Source organism: Saccostrea echinata, unplaced genomic scaffold (assembly GCF_033153115.1).
Source record: "Saccostrea echinata isolate AGI-Se365-2 ecotype Australia unplaced genomic scaffold, CSIRO_AGI_Sech_v1 ptg000007l, whole genome shotgun sequence".
Lineage (NCBI taxonomy): Eukaryota > Metazoa > Mollusca > Bivalvia > Ostreida > Ostreidae > Saccostrea > Saccostrea echinata.
Window position 1 is genome coordinate 7,493,881 of NW_026889756.1, and position 13,620 is coordinate 7,507,500.

The window sequence follows — 13,620 nt, forward strand, 5'->3', positions numbered from 1 at the left end:
ACTATTAATATAGATTTTTACTGCACTGGAAAATTAAGTGCAGTTGTGGATCGCGATTAAAAGAGTTGTACAAACATTTTCTGTTGTTGTCGATCTCCATTAATATGGTGAATGAACTGAATTTATGGCTCCTAAACACAATGGAATATTTCACAATTTAGTCGAGGCTCTTTTTCTTTCTTGAATCTAAATACCTCTAGAAATAGAATTAATAGAGAATCAAGTTACGTGATGTTATGCAGAAAAAAAAACTTTAGTACATATAAGAGAGAGAGAGAGAGAGAGAGATTCTTTAAATATAGAAGCCGATGATTGATATAGTGGAAATTCAGATATTGTATAATTTCTCAATTAGCATTATTTAAAACATGGTATATATGCTGACATCATGAATGATTAACGGTGGTATAGATACGATAAACAGAGAAGAATTCAATGGACGGGGTGGTTTTCTTACGGTTCATTAAACCGTTATTTTCTCCTGACCCCGCCTCCTCTTTCTATCTGTACAATACACAGGAACAATACCGTATAACAGGGTCGATTTCATGCCAGCGAGAATTAAACAGAGGCGAACTTTTAATTTTCATAAAAATTCATTAGCTGTATAAACAGAGCCGGCCTTTTAACACGGGGTAAGGGATTAAGTGTCGGTCGTGAAGTGTGAGATCTCGTTATTGGTGATCGAGGGCCGGTGGAGAGGGCTCTCGTACTGGATTATGTCCCTTGTAGAAATACTTGGACGAGAGAACCATATAAATAAGTTCTTATATAGAATTGTGTTTTACTCCTGACTGAAGATCGATAGAGTCTCGGATTTGTGATCATCAATAATCTGAAGCGATTTGTTTTGATTGAGTGTTCATTACCAGGGAAACAGACATACATACGGACGGAGATACACAAAATATACTGACAGACAGACTAATTCATACCAGATTTTACATGGTTGCATCTGTTCTAAAAAGGTCTTTGGAAATTTTATGTACGCATTTGACGGGACTCCGAGAGAGAGGATCGTGATGTATTTGAAAGTTTTTGGATTAATTTGAGACACCTGGGGAATAATTATTTAAGGTAAAATCAAGGTGACGCTTTGTCTATATACTTATTGATTACAATGTTAGACCAGACTTTATAAACAATTAGGAATGTGTATTCAGACCTCGGGGATTAAGATCTTTAGATGAGAAGTTACTGGTCTGTTATGAGCGTTAAGCTGCTTATGTTTGTATAGACATAGCAGATTATAGCTACTGTTTATTAATCAATTTAGATTGAACAACCTGGAGATATAATTCCTAAAATAAATAAAACTTCAACATTTATTACGAAGTTAAGAATCTGTGAGATAACTTGCATATGCTTCTTAAACCTTATTTCACCATTATTTTTTTCTTCTAGATTCAACAAACACTTTCCCAGCTTTTAACAGTTTCCACCGTTACTTGTTTCCGTAGATTTTTGAATTTTCTTATAAGTGTGTCAACAATAGTTGAAGAAGATTTCCAAAAAAAAAAATTCTTAAAATATTCAAAGAATGTTATCATTTTCTTAATTATTTTTAAAAGAAAATTGTTTCCAACTTTGAATGAAGCACTGAGCATGCATGTGTGTTCTATAACAACCACTGCTACATCTGGAAGATGTTGGAAGGGGAGTTATAATTGTTTATGTACACAACAAACGGCCAACTAAAAACTAAAAACAAAAATCGATTTTCGTTGAGGATCGACATAAATAACATTGACTTTGTTCATTGAAATCGACTTTCTCTGTAGTGATCAGATCAATAAACATTCTACATAACTGCTTAAATTAGAGCCATATATAAACCTTCTACATAACTGTTTAAATTAGAGCTATATATAAGCGTTCTACATAACTGCTTAAATTAGAGCTATATATAAACCTTCTACATAACTGCTTAAATTAGAGCTATATATAAACCTTCTACATAACTGCTTAAATTAGAGCTATGTACAAACGTTCTACATAACTGCTTAAATTAGAGCTATATATACTGCTTAAATTAGAGCTATATACAAACGTTCTACATAACTGCTTAAATTAGAGCTATATATAAATGTTAAATAAAAGAACTTAATGGAGACGGACAAAAAATTAACTCAGTTAACAGCTGTACATGGGGGGGGGGGCAAAAATTTAGCTCAAATAAGTACAGGAAGGAGGGGGGCAGAAATTCAGCTCGCTTAGTACATGCAGGAAGGGGGGGGGGCAAAAGTTTAGCTCAGTTAACAGTACAGGATGGGGATGGGGCAAATATTCAACTCGTTTAACGGTACACTCGAGGTGGGATGGGTTTTTTTTTCATAGGAAGAAAATCCTAATGTAAACTTTAATTATGTTTAAGATGTGTTTTGCCCGGAGAGTACTTGTATAGGCAACATGCACTCGGGATAGAACTTATCGATCTATTGAACAAATGTCAAACAGAAGTCAGTTAATAGAATAATTATGTGTAGGCAAGGATTCCAGGTATATTAGATATATATATGGATGCAAGTTTAACTTCATGAAAATCAGTAGGCCCTACAAAATAAAATTAAAACCTTGATTAACTAAATAAAACGGAGAGAGAGAGAGAGAGAGAGAGAGAGAGAGAGATTCTCCTAGCGCGAGGTTACAAACCTTTACCTAAGAATTCGACAACTGGGGATAGATTTACCTGGGATTAAAATTCAATATAACAATGATTTTGATTTCACGAATCATCTCACTATCGCCATTGAATCCTACCTAGTAAATCCTACATCGATACATGTTAAAGAATACTGCTTTTTTATACCAATAATAAAATTCGTGCTCTTTGGAATTCAATAATCTTCCTGCATAATTATTACCGTGGAAAAGGTTCAGTGATTCAACGAACAGTGAACTGAAAATGACAAAGATGGTTAATCACTCTTTTCTTTGCACGAAACCAGTGTCAATGTTTTGAAATCTTAAAAAGAATCACCCACAGACAACAAATTATAAAGAATAAAAAAGAAAGCGTAATTTACTTATCATAGGGTGCTTAGCAGCAGAAGACGAAGCGATCAGTTTGCTGTCTGCCTGTCTGTCTGTTAGACCAAAATACACTATACATTTCTTAAGCACCGTAAAGGGCAGTGTTTATATATATATATTTCACACATGCATAGTTTGACAATTGAGCTGGACTCTTAATTTGGCTTTGAATTTGACCTTTGACATCCTTTTAAAAACTCCATGTATTTCGTTATTTCTATACATGTACTCTGTATCTTTTGAACCATGAGTAAATGATTTACAGAGTAAATATAAAAGCTAAGACTGCTTTAATTCTAAATTAATTTTTGAGAACAATGTGGATCAGAGGTCAAGGTCAGTGACTCAAATTTTTCGAATGATGTAAAAAAAAAAAAAAAAAAAAAAAAAAAAAAAAAAAAAAAAAAAACAGAGCATTTTATCAGAATTCTACCTCTTGCAAAATTTCATAAAAATCTAGGCTTCTAGAACTCTTGAATTCATTTTAACCTCAATTCACTCTATGTCGTTTGAACCATAAAAAAAAAATAAAATTAAAATTAAAAAACAATAGGCATGACAGTGGACGAATTTCACATTCGTAGGAGTTATCTCTCGTTGAAGAAGTTTTAGCTTACACACATTTGTAACCTCTAACATAATTAAATAAAAAACAAAGCTTCAATACATCTGATACGAATGTCGTCGAATGCATTATTTCTCGTAATGAACAGGTCCACTAATCCTGGCGCGTCCATTACAAGCTGATTTTTATCTTACTACTGTTTACATTTAATAACAGTCCTATCAAATTAATCCTCTGTTTGCACCTTAAAATTTTAAATTTGGAAGCTCACAATATTAAGATTATTACTGCACCATAATCATATTAATCAATATACGAACAATTTTGCGAAAGTATATGTGTGTTTTTGCTTGTTTTAGGTCGGTTCGTGTTCGGCAAGACTCTTCAAGTAACGTTGAAGTCTTAAGTGTCCCGGTGTCTCGTGACCAGGCTCTTTTGACTACCCCGAACTATCTGTACCAGAGCACCGGATCTTCTGCCCCAGTACTTTTGGACTACGATCGCTTTGTGTCCAATGTGGAAGATAAAATCATGACAGACCAGGACTCGGCCCGCTCTCGGTACGATGCAGCGTACCTTTTGTACAAGAGCAACCCAGCTATGTTCGAAAATATTCCAGACTTCACAAATCCTAGAAATGTGTACTCACTGATCAGCAAACGGCGCACCAAATCGTATGATGATGTATCAACTGTGTCAAGGTCAGTTGATTCCGTGACGTCAGGTTTTCCGCGAATTTCTCGCACAACGAGCATGCGCGATTTACGGCGGGCTGCTGGGTTGCGCACTGTATCGAGGAAGGGTCGTCATCACAGCAGTCAGGACCTCAGTTCTCTGACTCTAAAGGAACGAAAAGACCCGAGTATCACAGCGCTCTTCATCAACGCCCCCTACCTCAATCTGAAAGACCTTGATCATCTACCGGAAGCAGATGTACCAAGAGCGACTCGAACAGTATTTCCCGCCATCTCATCGAAGACCCATGCTCTGAAAAAAGTTCCACCATTCAAACTGTCAGATGATGACAATAGTTTCTCTCTTCCACGTATCCCATCGGATCTCGGGGAAACGTTGGCATATGGAACTAACGGAGAAGAGCGTGCTGACGTCATCAAGAAGCGGATTATCCATCATGATGGTAACTCATCGGTGACAGTGGAAAATAAACTTAACAAGTGGTTCTCAGAAATGCCTGCTGACGTGAAAGAGAGAGCAGACAATATGGCCACTGAAGAAGAGACTCGACAAAGTGAATGTGACTCTGTTCAGAAGAGAATTTCTAGAAAATCTCCAAAGGAGCGAGTGCACTTACCCGTGCTTAAACCAATTAACACAATACCCAACCAGTTCCTGGAACTCAGAGAAAATGTGACTCGACCCATCAGACGTGACGTCACAATCGACAGAGAACAGTACAAACTAAAACAACGTTCCATGCTGCAGCTGAAAATGTTAGACATGGACGAAAATATCCGCCCCGAGCGTCAAAGGACGCATAATGAAACCGAAGTGCAAGTGTACTCATATAATGCCGAAAAATTTCATCCCCAAGAACAGAAAACTACACTAAAGGACCTCGTTAACGCCAAAAAACAAGATGGCGACGGAATTAAGATTGTTAGTATTGACGAGTTTGCAGTGGAGGCTTATGAAATTCACCCAAACGACAAGTTTAACTTTGCCAAACAATCCAACGATTTTCACCTTGGAACATCTGCCTTATCTCGAGCACGCACGTCCATGGATTTATCGACGAGACAGCGCAACAGTCTTTATAACACGCCCACCTTCAGTTTTTACCAAGATGAACAGATTGAGAAAAAGGCCAAACTCAGTGACCAACCGCTTAATCGAGCTCTAACGGTGGTAAAGATCGAAAAGCCAAGGGAAGGAACCAAGAGCGACCTTACTGGTCCAGAACACAGAGAACTGGCATCCTCAGGTAATTAAATAAATTACTGTTTTACCTCTGTAAAATAAAATGCTTGAGTTTTTTCATTAGATCGACTTTTAGCTTTGTATGCTTTACTATTGCTTTGTTATCAACACAGGGTCTCATTCCTCGGTTAGCATTAGGAATGGCCGAAGCGCAAGGCCACCTACAAGAAGCACAAGTTTAGAACCAATCAAAACAGAAGCTAAAAAGGAACTGTTGAAATTTAAGAGACTAGACGTGTTTGGAGATGGCGATCCCCCAGTGTCGGCTCATGTGGCTGTAGTAGATAAACCACTTGTGAAGTTGGACCTGCGTCGTTCGCCCCCTCAGTGGCATAGGTCCCCAGAAACCTTTTCTAATCCTCCGCTCCCATTGATTCACCGCGATATAAAAACGGAACTTCCCGCTATGACGTTTCAGTTTTCTACTGGCGAAGTTATTATCTCCAGAAACGCGGCAAATGCTTTAAGTCCCCCACGTGATCATCAACGTCACAGTTTCTATCCAAGTCGAGGCCCTCTTAAACATTCAAGTTCCACCACACCAACTCTCCCGCGTTCTGAATCGTCCTCGGTGCAGGTTGAGCGGACGAATCAGCCTCCCGCAAGGTCAGTCTCAGATGACGCTTCAACTGACTGTACCATGACACCTGACTTTCGGAACATCTCAGAGTTCAACCTAACGGGACGAGGAAGACCGCGGGGACGCCTATGGGACTTTGATGGCGACATTCCTCACCCAGAAAGTCTGCTTGGATCTAGGAAAAATACAATCGAGGAAATTCCAGAGGAAACAATGGATCAGCTTTCGCCTGATCCCCCGGTATCTAAAACCCCGAAACAAATGAAAGTACCCGACATACATGACAATCCATCAGCAAGCTCCCCTAAACAGAGTCCGAACACTACGCCATCAGATCAAATTCCATCTCCTGTCGAAGCAAATGAACAAGCAAAAGAAGTGAATACGTCTGAAGAGGTACACAATTTACAGTCTGAATCACCATGCAAAAATTTGGCGGATCCAAGTATTAAAAATGAGGCACAACCGACGTCTTCTCCACCAGCAACACTGAAAGAAGACACTAAAGAAGAGAAAGGTGGAGAAAAGAAAGAAGTACAAGAGCTGGAGAAGGAAGAAAGAAGAGTGGAAGACGGGGTCAAGGAAGAGAAACAAGAAAAGACAGAGACACATGAAGTGAGAGATAAAAATTCCAAAAGAGATGTTGCGACGTCAGCGACGTCCTTAATTGAGGCGAACGCTAAACGACAGACTGCCTCCAGCAAGAACACTGACCGTTCTACAGACTCCATCACTGAGGTGTTTGGGAAATAAAATTACACAGTGCTGAAGACTGCCGTTAACCGTGACGATTTAGAGAGTGTACTGCCGGCCTTGCTATGCAAGTTGTAGTATTTACCATATCCGCTTGAGATATTCCGTGTAAAAAGTTTTACGAACAGTACATGATTAAAAAGTATTTACAAACGTTATTCAGTATAAAATACATGTATATTGTTAACTTAATTTTGAAGAACGTAGAATTTGAAAAAAAATAATAATAAGAATTCTCCATGTTAGCAGTTAAGGATAGTCAGTATCATTGTTTTATTGACCTTGACACATTGTTTTATTGACCTTGACCCATTGTGCTGATCACTCATTGATCTCAGTCATCCAATGTTAAACGTTTACATTCCGATCAAAAAGAAGTATCCTTTCAAATCCAGTACTGACTTAGTCTCGTCACCAATCATCGTCTGTATTTGTGATCACGTGATCATTTATGTTGTTATGTGTTTTACATTTTTATAGACCTACTTGGTGCCAATGTTGTTGTTGAATAAATCATTTTTATCACACAATATAGGAAAGTTTACCTAGTTCGATAAACAAAGTGTGAGACTTCAGACACAAGGACAGTCAATGAGTGAAAACATAAACATCATACCAACGCCAATGGCGAAGGTTATATGTGTCGAAGAAAAACGTATGAAGCAAAATAGGGTACACTGTCTGAGAGAAACGTTTTAAATATATCACTTACTGAACTTTACAGAGATCATTTATTGAAACTTTTATGTAGTATTCAAAAAATGTTAATTTGGTGCATGTCAGTTTTTTACTTCATAATACTAGAGAAACAAAAAAAAAATTATAAAAAATGTTTGCGTTTTTCTGGGACAGTCCTCGTGAAATCAATAATATAGTACTTCATAACGGTAAAAGTACTGATCATAGAGGTGGGAATATAATATTATATAAATACTGCATGTAGTTGAGTGTAACATTGAAAATTTTCACCCCAAGAAAACCATTGTCAACAGAGGCGCAGCCGAGGTTGACAAAGGTTTTTTGGGGGTGAAAATTTTCAATGTTACACTCAACTACATGCAGTATTTAATATATAATGTGTCATTGGTCAATTTTTGAGGAATTTACCTTTTTATAACCAAGATTTAAAGCAGAAATATGCTATAGATTACCCCCACCCCCGGGTGAGCTTAGCAGCTCCATCATAGTTTACTGGGACATTAAAGGAAAGATTGTTTATGACATGGGGTATTATATCCTAGACCAAGGTTATCTGGACAAGAGCAAGGTCAGTCATTGACAGAATATATATATATATATATATATATAAGTAAATTTTTAGTACGAAACGATCTTAAAAATATTCAGAGAGGATTAAACTTAAATTGCTATTTTAAAAATATTCCGAAAGAAACATTTTCTTGTATATTTTCATCATATAAAGATCTGATGTAGATCGATGACTTAAAAACCATTTTAACAATCTTTACAGACTCTGCCTTACCATGCTTACGGAATATCTAGAGCTTCTTGTTCAATTTAACCCCGAGGGCAGACTTCTTGTGAACCTATATAAATAAAAGATCCTGTGGAACCTACATAATTATGTAGATAGGCTTTCTGCGAAATCGTAAATAATAACCTAGTGACCTAAGCCTGTTTATTCTTTAAAGTAGGAAGGAATTCTGTGATTCTGTTGTTTTAAAATTCAGTAAATGGATAATGGATGTATTATTTGTTTCCTTGAACAATGACTAGAAGTGGGTTTAAACAAAATAACTCAGAATTCGGAACTTGTACCGGGAATGATACTTAAATTGTTTTGCATATTGAGAAAGGGGTTGTTTTAAAAATTAAAAAAAAAATGAATTGATTCGGTTGTTACATGTATTCATTGTTTAAAATTTTGAATTCAATGCAATCTTTGTTAAGTACTTAAGTTCTGGGTGTAGTAAATCTGAAGAAGATTGAGACAGCTGGTTCTTATCCATCAATGGGAACCTAGGGGAGAAACACGGTGCAAGTAGTATCAAGTCCACACCTCTAGATGAGAAAGAAAATTTAAGTACGATATACTTAATGATGCATATAATATATATGAGTGATATACCCTCAGACATAGCTGTTCATCATTAACTCAGACAGAGTAAAATGAAAAACTTTATATCCCTTGTAAGAACCTGATCATAACACCAAAACTGAACTGATTTCTGCTTCGTCCTAGCCAGTGTACTTAGGTGAGGGATATGCCCCATGGGCCTCTTGTTTTTGTTTTTTTTTAAATAGAAAATGCTCATTGAAAGGCTAATGTAGTAATGTATGAAGAAATTCGGTTGTGAAAAACTAAACTAACCTATTAATAAATTGTTTGACTATGTAAACGTACGTTATAACACATGGCCGTAGGAACCGGGGGGGGGGGGGCAATAATTTCTCCGATATATGAAATACTATTTAAAAAAAAACATAACTACTATATTCTTGTGCCCCCTCAATAATAACGTTTGATGCCTTTTTTTTACTTTGCTGTCTAGGAATATTTTGGTACATGTACTTGATAGTGCTTCCAACTGAAAATGTATTTTTGCCCCCCAAAAAACAACTACTGACATTGCTCCCTACGGCCTTTATCAACTCTCTTTTCCTTTCCACACCCCCTCGCTTTGAAAAATTTATAGATCCGCACCTGCGTAAGAACGACCTTCCATCTCGCATATATATCATCCTCGTAACTAAAACGTCCATCCGAAAATAAGTTTTGCCATTTAAATATTACTGAGTTAAACTGACTCAGGAAATAGTTTTTGATTGATTCCTCTATAAATTTGAGTGCCCTAGTGGTTTCTCTTTTCCAAGAGTTCAAACAAAACGCTACAACAGCGCGATGTTCCAAGCGTTCAAAATGTGGTACTCTTTCAGACAACTAACATAACATATTTATGGATTCTTATATAAATTTCAGAGACGTATGTGAACGATAAAAAAATTAATTTGCTTTCCATGGGTAAAAATATTTTTAATCTTTTGACCTTGACCTTAGAGTTTGGCCCACTTTCAAAAAATTTTAACCTTGGCCATACCTTTTGAACAGTTATTACTAGGGCTTTCAAATCTCACAGGTGTAATCCTTTGGATACCAAAAATTTTGACCTTCTGGCCTTGAGCTTGGAGTTTGACCTACAATTAAAAAAACTTAAACTTTCACCATAACTTTTGAACAGTTGGTGCTAGGGCTTTTATATTTTGCATGTGTATTTCTTATGACAAGGTTTGAATGACTGGTGCCTGGGTTTTTATATTTACCAGGTATATCCATTGACACAAGTCCTTTCATTGGGTAACAAAATTTTTTATCTCTTGACCTTGATCTTGGATTTGACTTTTGCCATAAGCTGCCATATGGGGGCATCAGTGTTTCACAAACACATCTTGTTTATGACAGTTTAAGTTGAAAGGATGGATTTAAAAAGCCATTTGAACAAAGGCCTTTGAAGGTGTCTCAATCAAGAAATAAAAACTTAAAACTTTGCATTGCTTCATCAGGGTATAATAACCTGATAAGAGGTATAAACCAAGGTTTAATGCAGCAGTAAGTGCTGCCAGGAAAAAAATCCCCCACTTCTGAGTCAACAAAAGTGAAGAATACAATAACCTCCACTGTTGATAAGGGTACAAGTCTAAATTTGCAACCCTCCACTTCAATTGGTGGTGGTGTCCATTCTGAAAGGGACCTAAAGCATACATATAATACCCCCCCCCCCCCTTCCAATGTTTTCTAAAAGAGTAAGCCCTAAAGATCTTTTTATTCATCGTTTAATTCAAAACCCATCATTCATTACAGGGTGTCAAAATTTAATCTCCATTATTGATGTACATTTTAAAAAAAACTTTTAAAAATAACTTTAGAAGTCACAAACATGTACAATAGAACGGTCTGACTGATTAATGCTCTATTGTACAATAGAACGATCTGACTGATTAATGCTCTATTGTACAATAGAACGATCTGACTGATTAATGCTCTATTGTACAATAGAACGGTCTGACTGATTAATGCTCTATTGTATACTGAGTATATTATGTTTATATCTGCATAAAATAATGAAAGAAAAAGTGAGCAAGCTCACATACCCCACGCTTCCCCAAAACTCGACAATGCAACACGTAATGAATGGCACAGTGCATTTTAAATACACAGTATAATTCAAAAAAGGGGCACTACTTGCAAAAAATCATCACATCAAAACTTCTTGCATATAAGGACATTCAAATCTTTGTATGTTACAAATTTAACTGGGCTGAAGTTTCTAGATAAATAATGGAATCAAAATTTCTTGGTAATATACAAATCTATACATTATTCTGAAATACCTACAAAGTTTCAGGAAATTCAGTGCCGGAATTATGCTGACAAACTGTTATTTAAATTCCTCAGTGATTTCGATTTGTTAATGAGTGTAAGTCCATGTCCAACACATGACAGTTTACACATTTAAATAATTGATGGAAACAAAATTATGATGTAGTCATATGAATCTGTTTATATACTGTACTTATGAAATTATTTAAGGCAAAGCACACCAATTTGAAGGGGGGGGGGGGGGGGGGAGAACTATCGAAGATGGTGTGTGTGTGAGTGTGTGTTTGTGTTAAACCATTAATATTTTGATCTCAAAATCAATAGGGGTCTTTTAAGGTCATAAAATATTTCACATAGAATTTCATTATAAAAAGCTGATTCCAGTGGAGTTTCTTATTACCTAGCTGGAAAGTTTCTTCAATAAAAGGCAAAACTCTTAAGGCAAAAATAATGGAATCGGAATTTCCTGGTAATATGCACATCTACACACTGTGTACTAAATATCTGCAAAGTTTGTCCAAATTCTGTGCAGCGGTTTAAGAGGAGTTGTGCTGACAAACTGTTCATCTCTATATTCAAGATATGGCCAAAAACCTAAGTTGAAAAGTGCCGAAATTCCCAGAAAAAATAATGGAATCAGAATTTCCTGGTAATATGCACATCTACACACTGTGTACTAAATATCTGCAGAGATTGACCAAATTCTGTGCAGCGGTTTAAGAGGAGTTGTGCTGACAAACTGTTCATCTTTATATTCAAGATATGGCCAAAAATCTAAGTTGAAAAGTGCCGAAATTCCCAGAAAAAATAAAGGAATCGGAATTTCCTGGTAATATGCATATCTATACATTGTGTGCTAAATATCTGCAAAGTTTGACCAAATTCTATACAGCGGTTTAATAGGAGTTGTGCTGACAAACTGTTCACCTCTATATTCAAGATATGGCCAAAAACCTAAGTTGAAAAGTGCCGAAATTCCAAGAAAAAATAAAGGAATCGGAATTTCCTGGTAATATGCACATCTACACACTGTGTACTAAATATCTGCAAAGTTTGACCAAATTCTGTGCAACGGTTTAAGAGGAGTTGTGCTGACAAACTGTTCATCTCTATATTCAAGATATGGCCAAAAATCTAAGTTGAAAAGTGCTGAAATTCCCAGAAAAATAATGGAATCGGAATTTCCTGGTAATATGCACATCTACACATTGTGTTCTAAATATCTGCAAAGTTTGACCAAATTCTGTGCAGCGGTTTAAGAGGAGTTGTGCTGACAAACTGTTCATCTTTATATTCAAGATATGGCCAAAAATCTAAGTTGAAAAGTGCCGAAATTCAAAGAAAAAAATAAAGGAATCGGAATTTCCTGGTAATATGCACATCTACACATTGTGTCCTAAATATCTGCAAAGTTTGACGAAATTCTGTGCAGCGGTTTATGAGGAGTTGCGCTGACAAAAAAACAGGACTGACTGACTGACTGACTGACTGACACACTGACTGACTGACTGACTGACGGACGGGTCAAAAACATTATACCTCACGCAACTTGTTGCGTGGGGTATAATGAATCTAAATTCAGAGGTCCCTCTTACTGAACAAGGCAAACACATGTTGAACAAATTCTTAAAATTGATCTGTAACAAAACACTGGGGTACATAAGGTTATAAATAGAAAGCAGAGACAGGCACATATAGACAACAACAAAATATTGTAAGATGTACCAGAACCAATGCCAATCAAGTTGTGGATCACAAAAATTGTTCTAAGCCAAACACTATGAAGTTTTGTGAAGTTATGTGTCAAAATGATGTTGATTTTTTTAAAAAATTATGTACATTTATTACTAACTAAGATTAATAGTATAAACCTATTTACTGGCTATGAGGACAATAGCAAGTTTATCGTCCCCCAAGACAGCAATTATTTCCCGAGGCGCAGCCGAGGGAAATAAGTTGCTTTCGAGGGGGACGTTAAACTTGCTATTGTCTGAATAGTCAGTAAATAGGTGTTTTATTATACCAAAGCCAACTATACTATTTTTGTTACGTCACAAACCGGATACGTCACAATACCACAAACCAGATAGTTTTGAGATGAAAAGTGAGGGAAATGGAATACTGCCGGTGAATAGTTTATTGACTATTTCACCATGGGCAAATAGCACAAAAACTATTCCACAGTAGGGGTTGTTTGGAAAAAAATAGCAGGTTTATTTGTCATATTTTTTATATAGAAAAAAATCACAGAGGTATAATAATATGGTCTTTTCTCCCTAGCTAGCTGAATTAATCTCACCTTTTGCTGACCCACTATATGTATATATGTTTTATATGTTTATGTACCTCATGTATCATTTGCATGGTTTTTGAGTGAATAAACTGAATTGAAATTGAAAAATACAGTTTAGC

General features: G+C 36.3%; 2 protein-coding genes across 2 annotated transcripts in view; one reads left to right on the forward strand and one right to left on the reverse strand.

The window, feature by feature from the left end:
* Positions 1–3,934: 3,934 nt before the first annotated feature.
* On the forward strand, positions 3,935–6,959 carry LOC133180803 (uncharacterized). Its single transcript, XM_061315271.1, has 2 exons — positions 3,935–5,540; positions 5,650–6,959. Exons 1-2 carry the CDS (start codon positions 3,935–3,937, stop codon positions 6,867–6,869), a joined length of 2,826 nt encoding a protein of 941 aa, XP_061171255.1. The 3' UTR covers positions 6,870–6,959.
* A 5,863-nt stretch (positions 6,960–12,822) lies between these two features.
* Positions 12,823–13,620, reverse strand: part of LOC133180792 (homogentisate 1,2-dioxygenase-like) — a 16,239-nt gene continuing 15,441 nt past the window's right edge. Inside the window, exon 16 of the mRNA XM_061315254.1 lies at positions 12,823–13,620. This exon is cut by the window's right edge and continues 526 nt beyond it. The gene's annotated coding sequence lies outside the window, so the exon portion shown is untranslated.

Bases quoted from the DNA above. Each gene is read 5' to 3' on its own strand.
- LOC133180803 (XM_061315271.1), top strand. From the start codon at position 3,935: ATGTGTGTTTTTGCTTGTTTTAGGTCGGTTCGTGTTCGGCAAGACTCT. The intron at 5,541-5,649 runs GTAATTAAATAA...TTATCAACACAG, and splicing joins CAGAGAACTGGCATCCTCAG to GGTCTCATTCCTCGGTTAGC.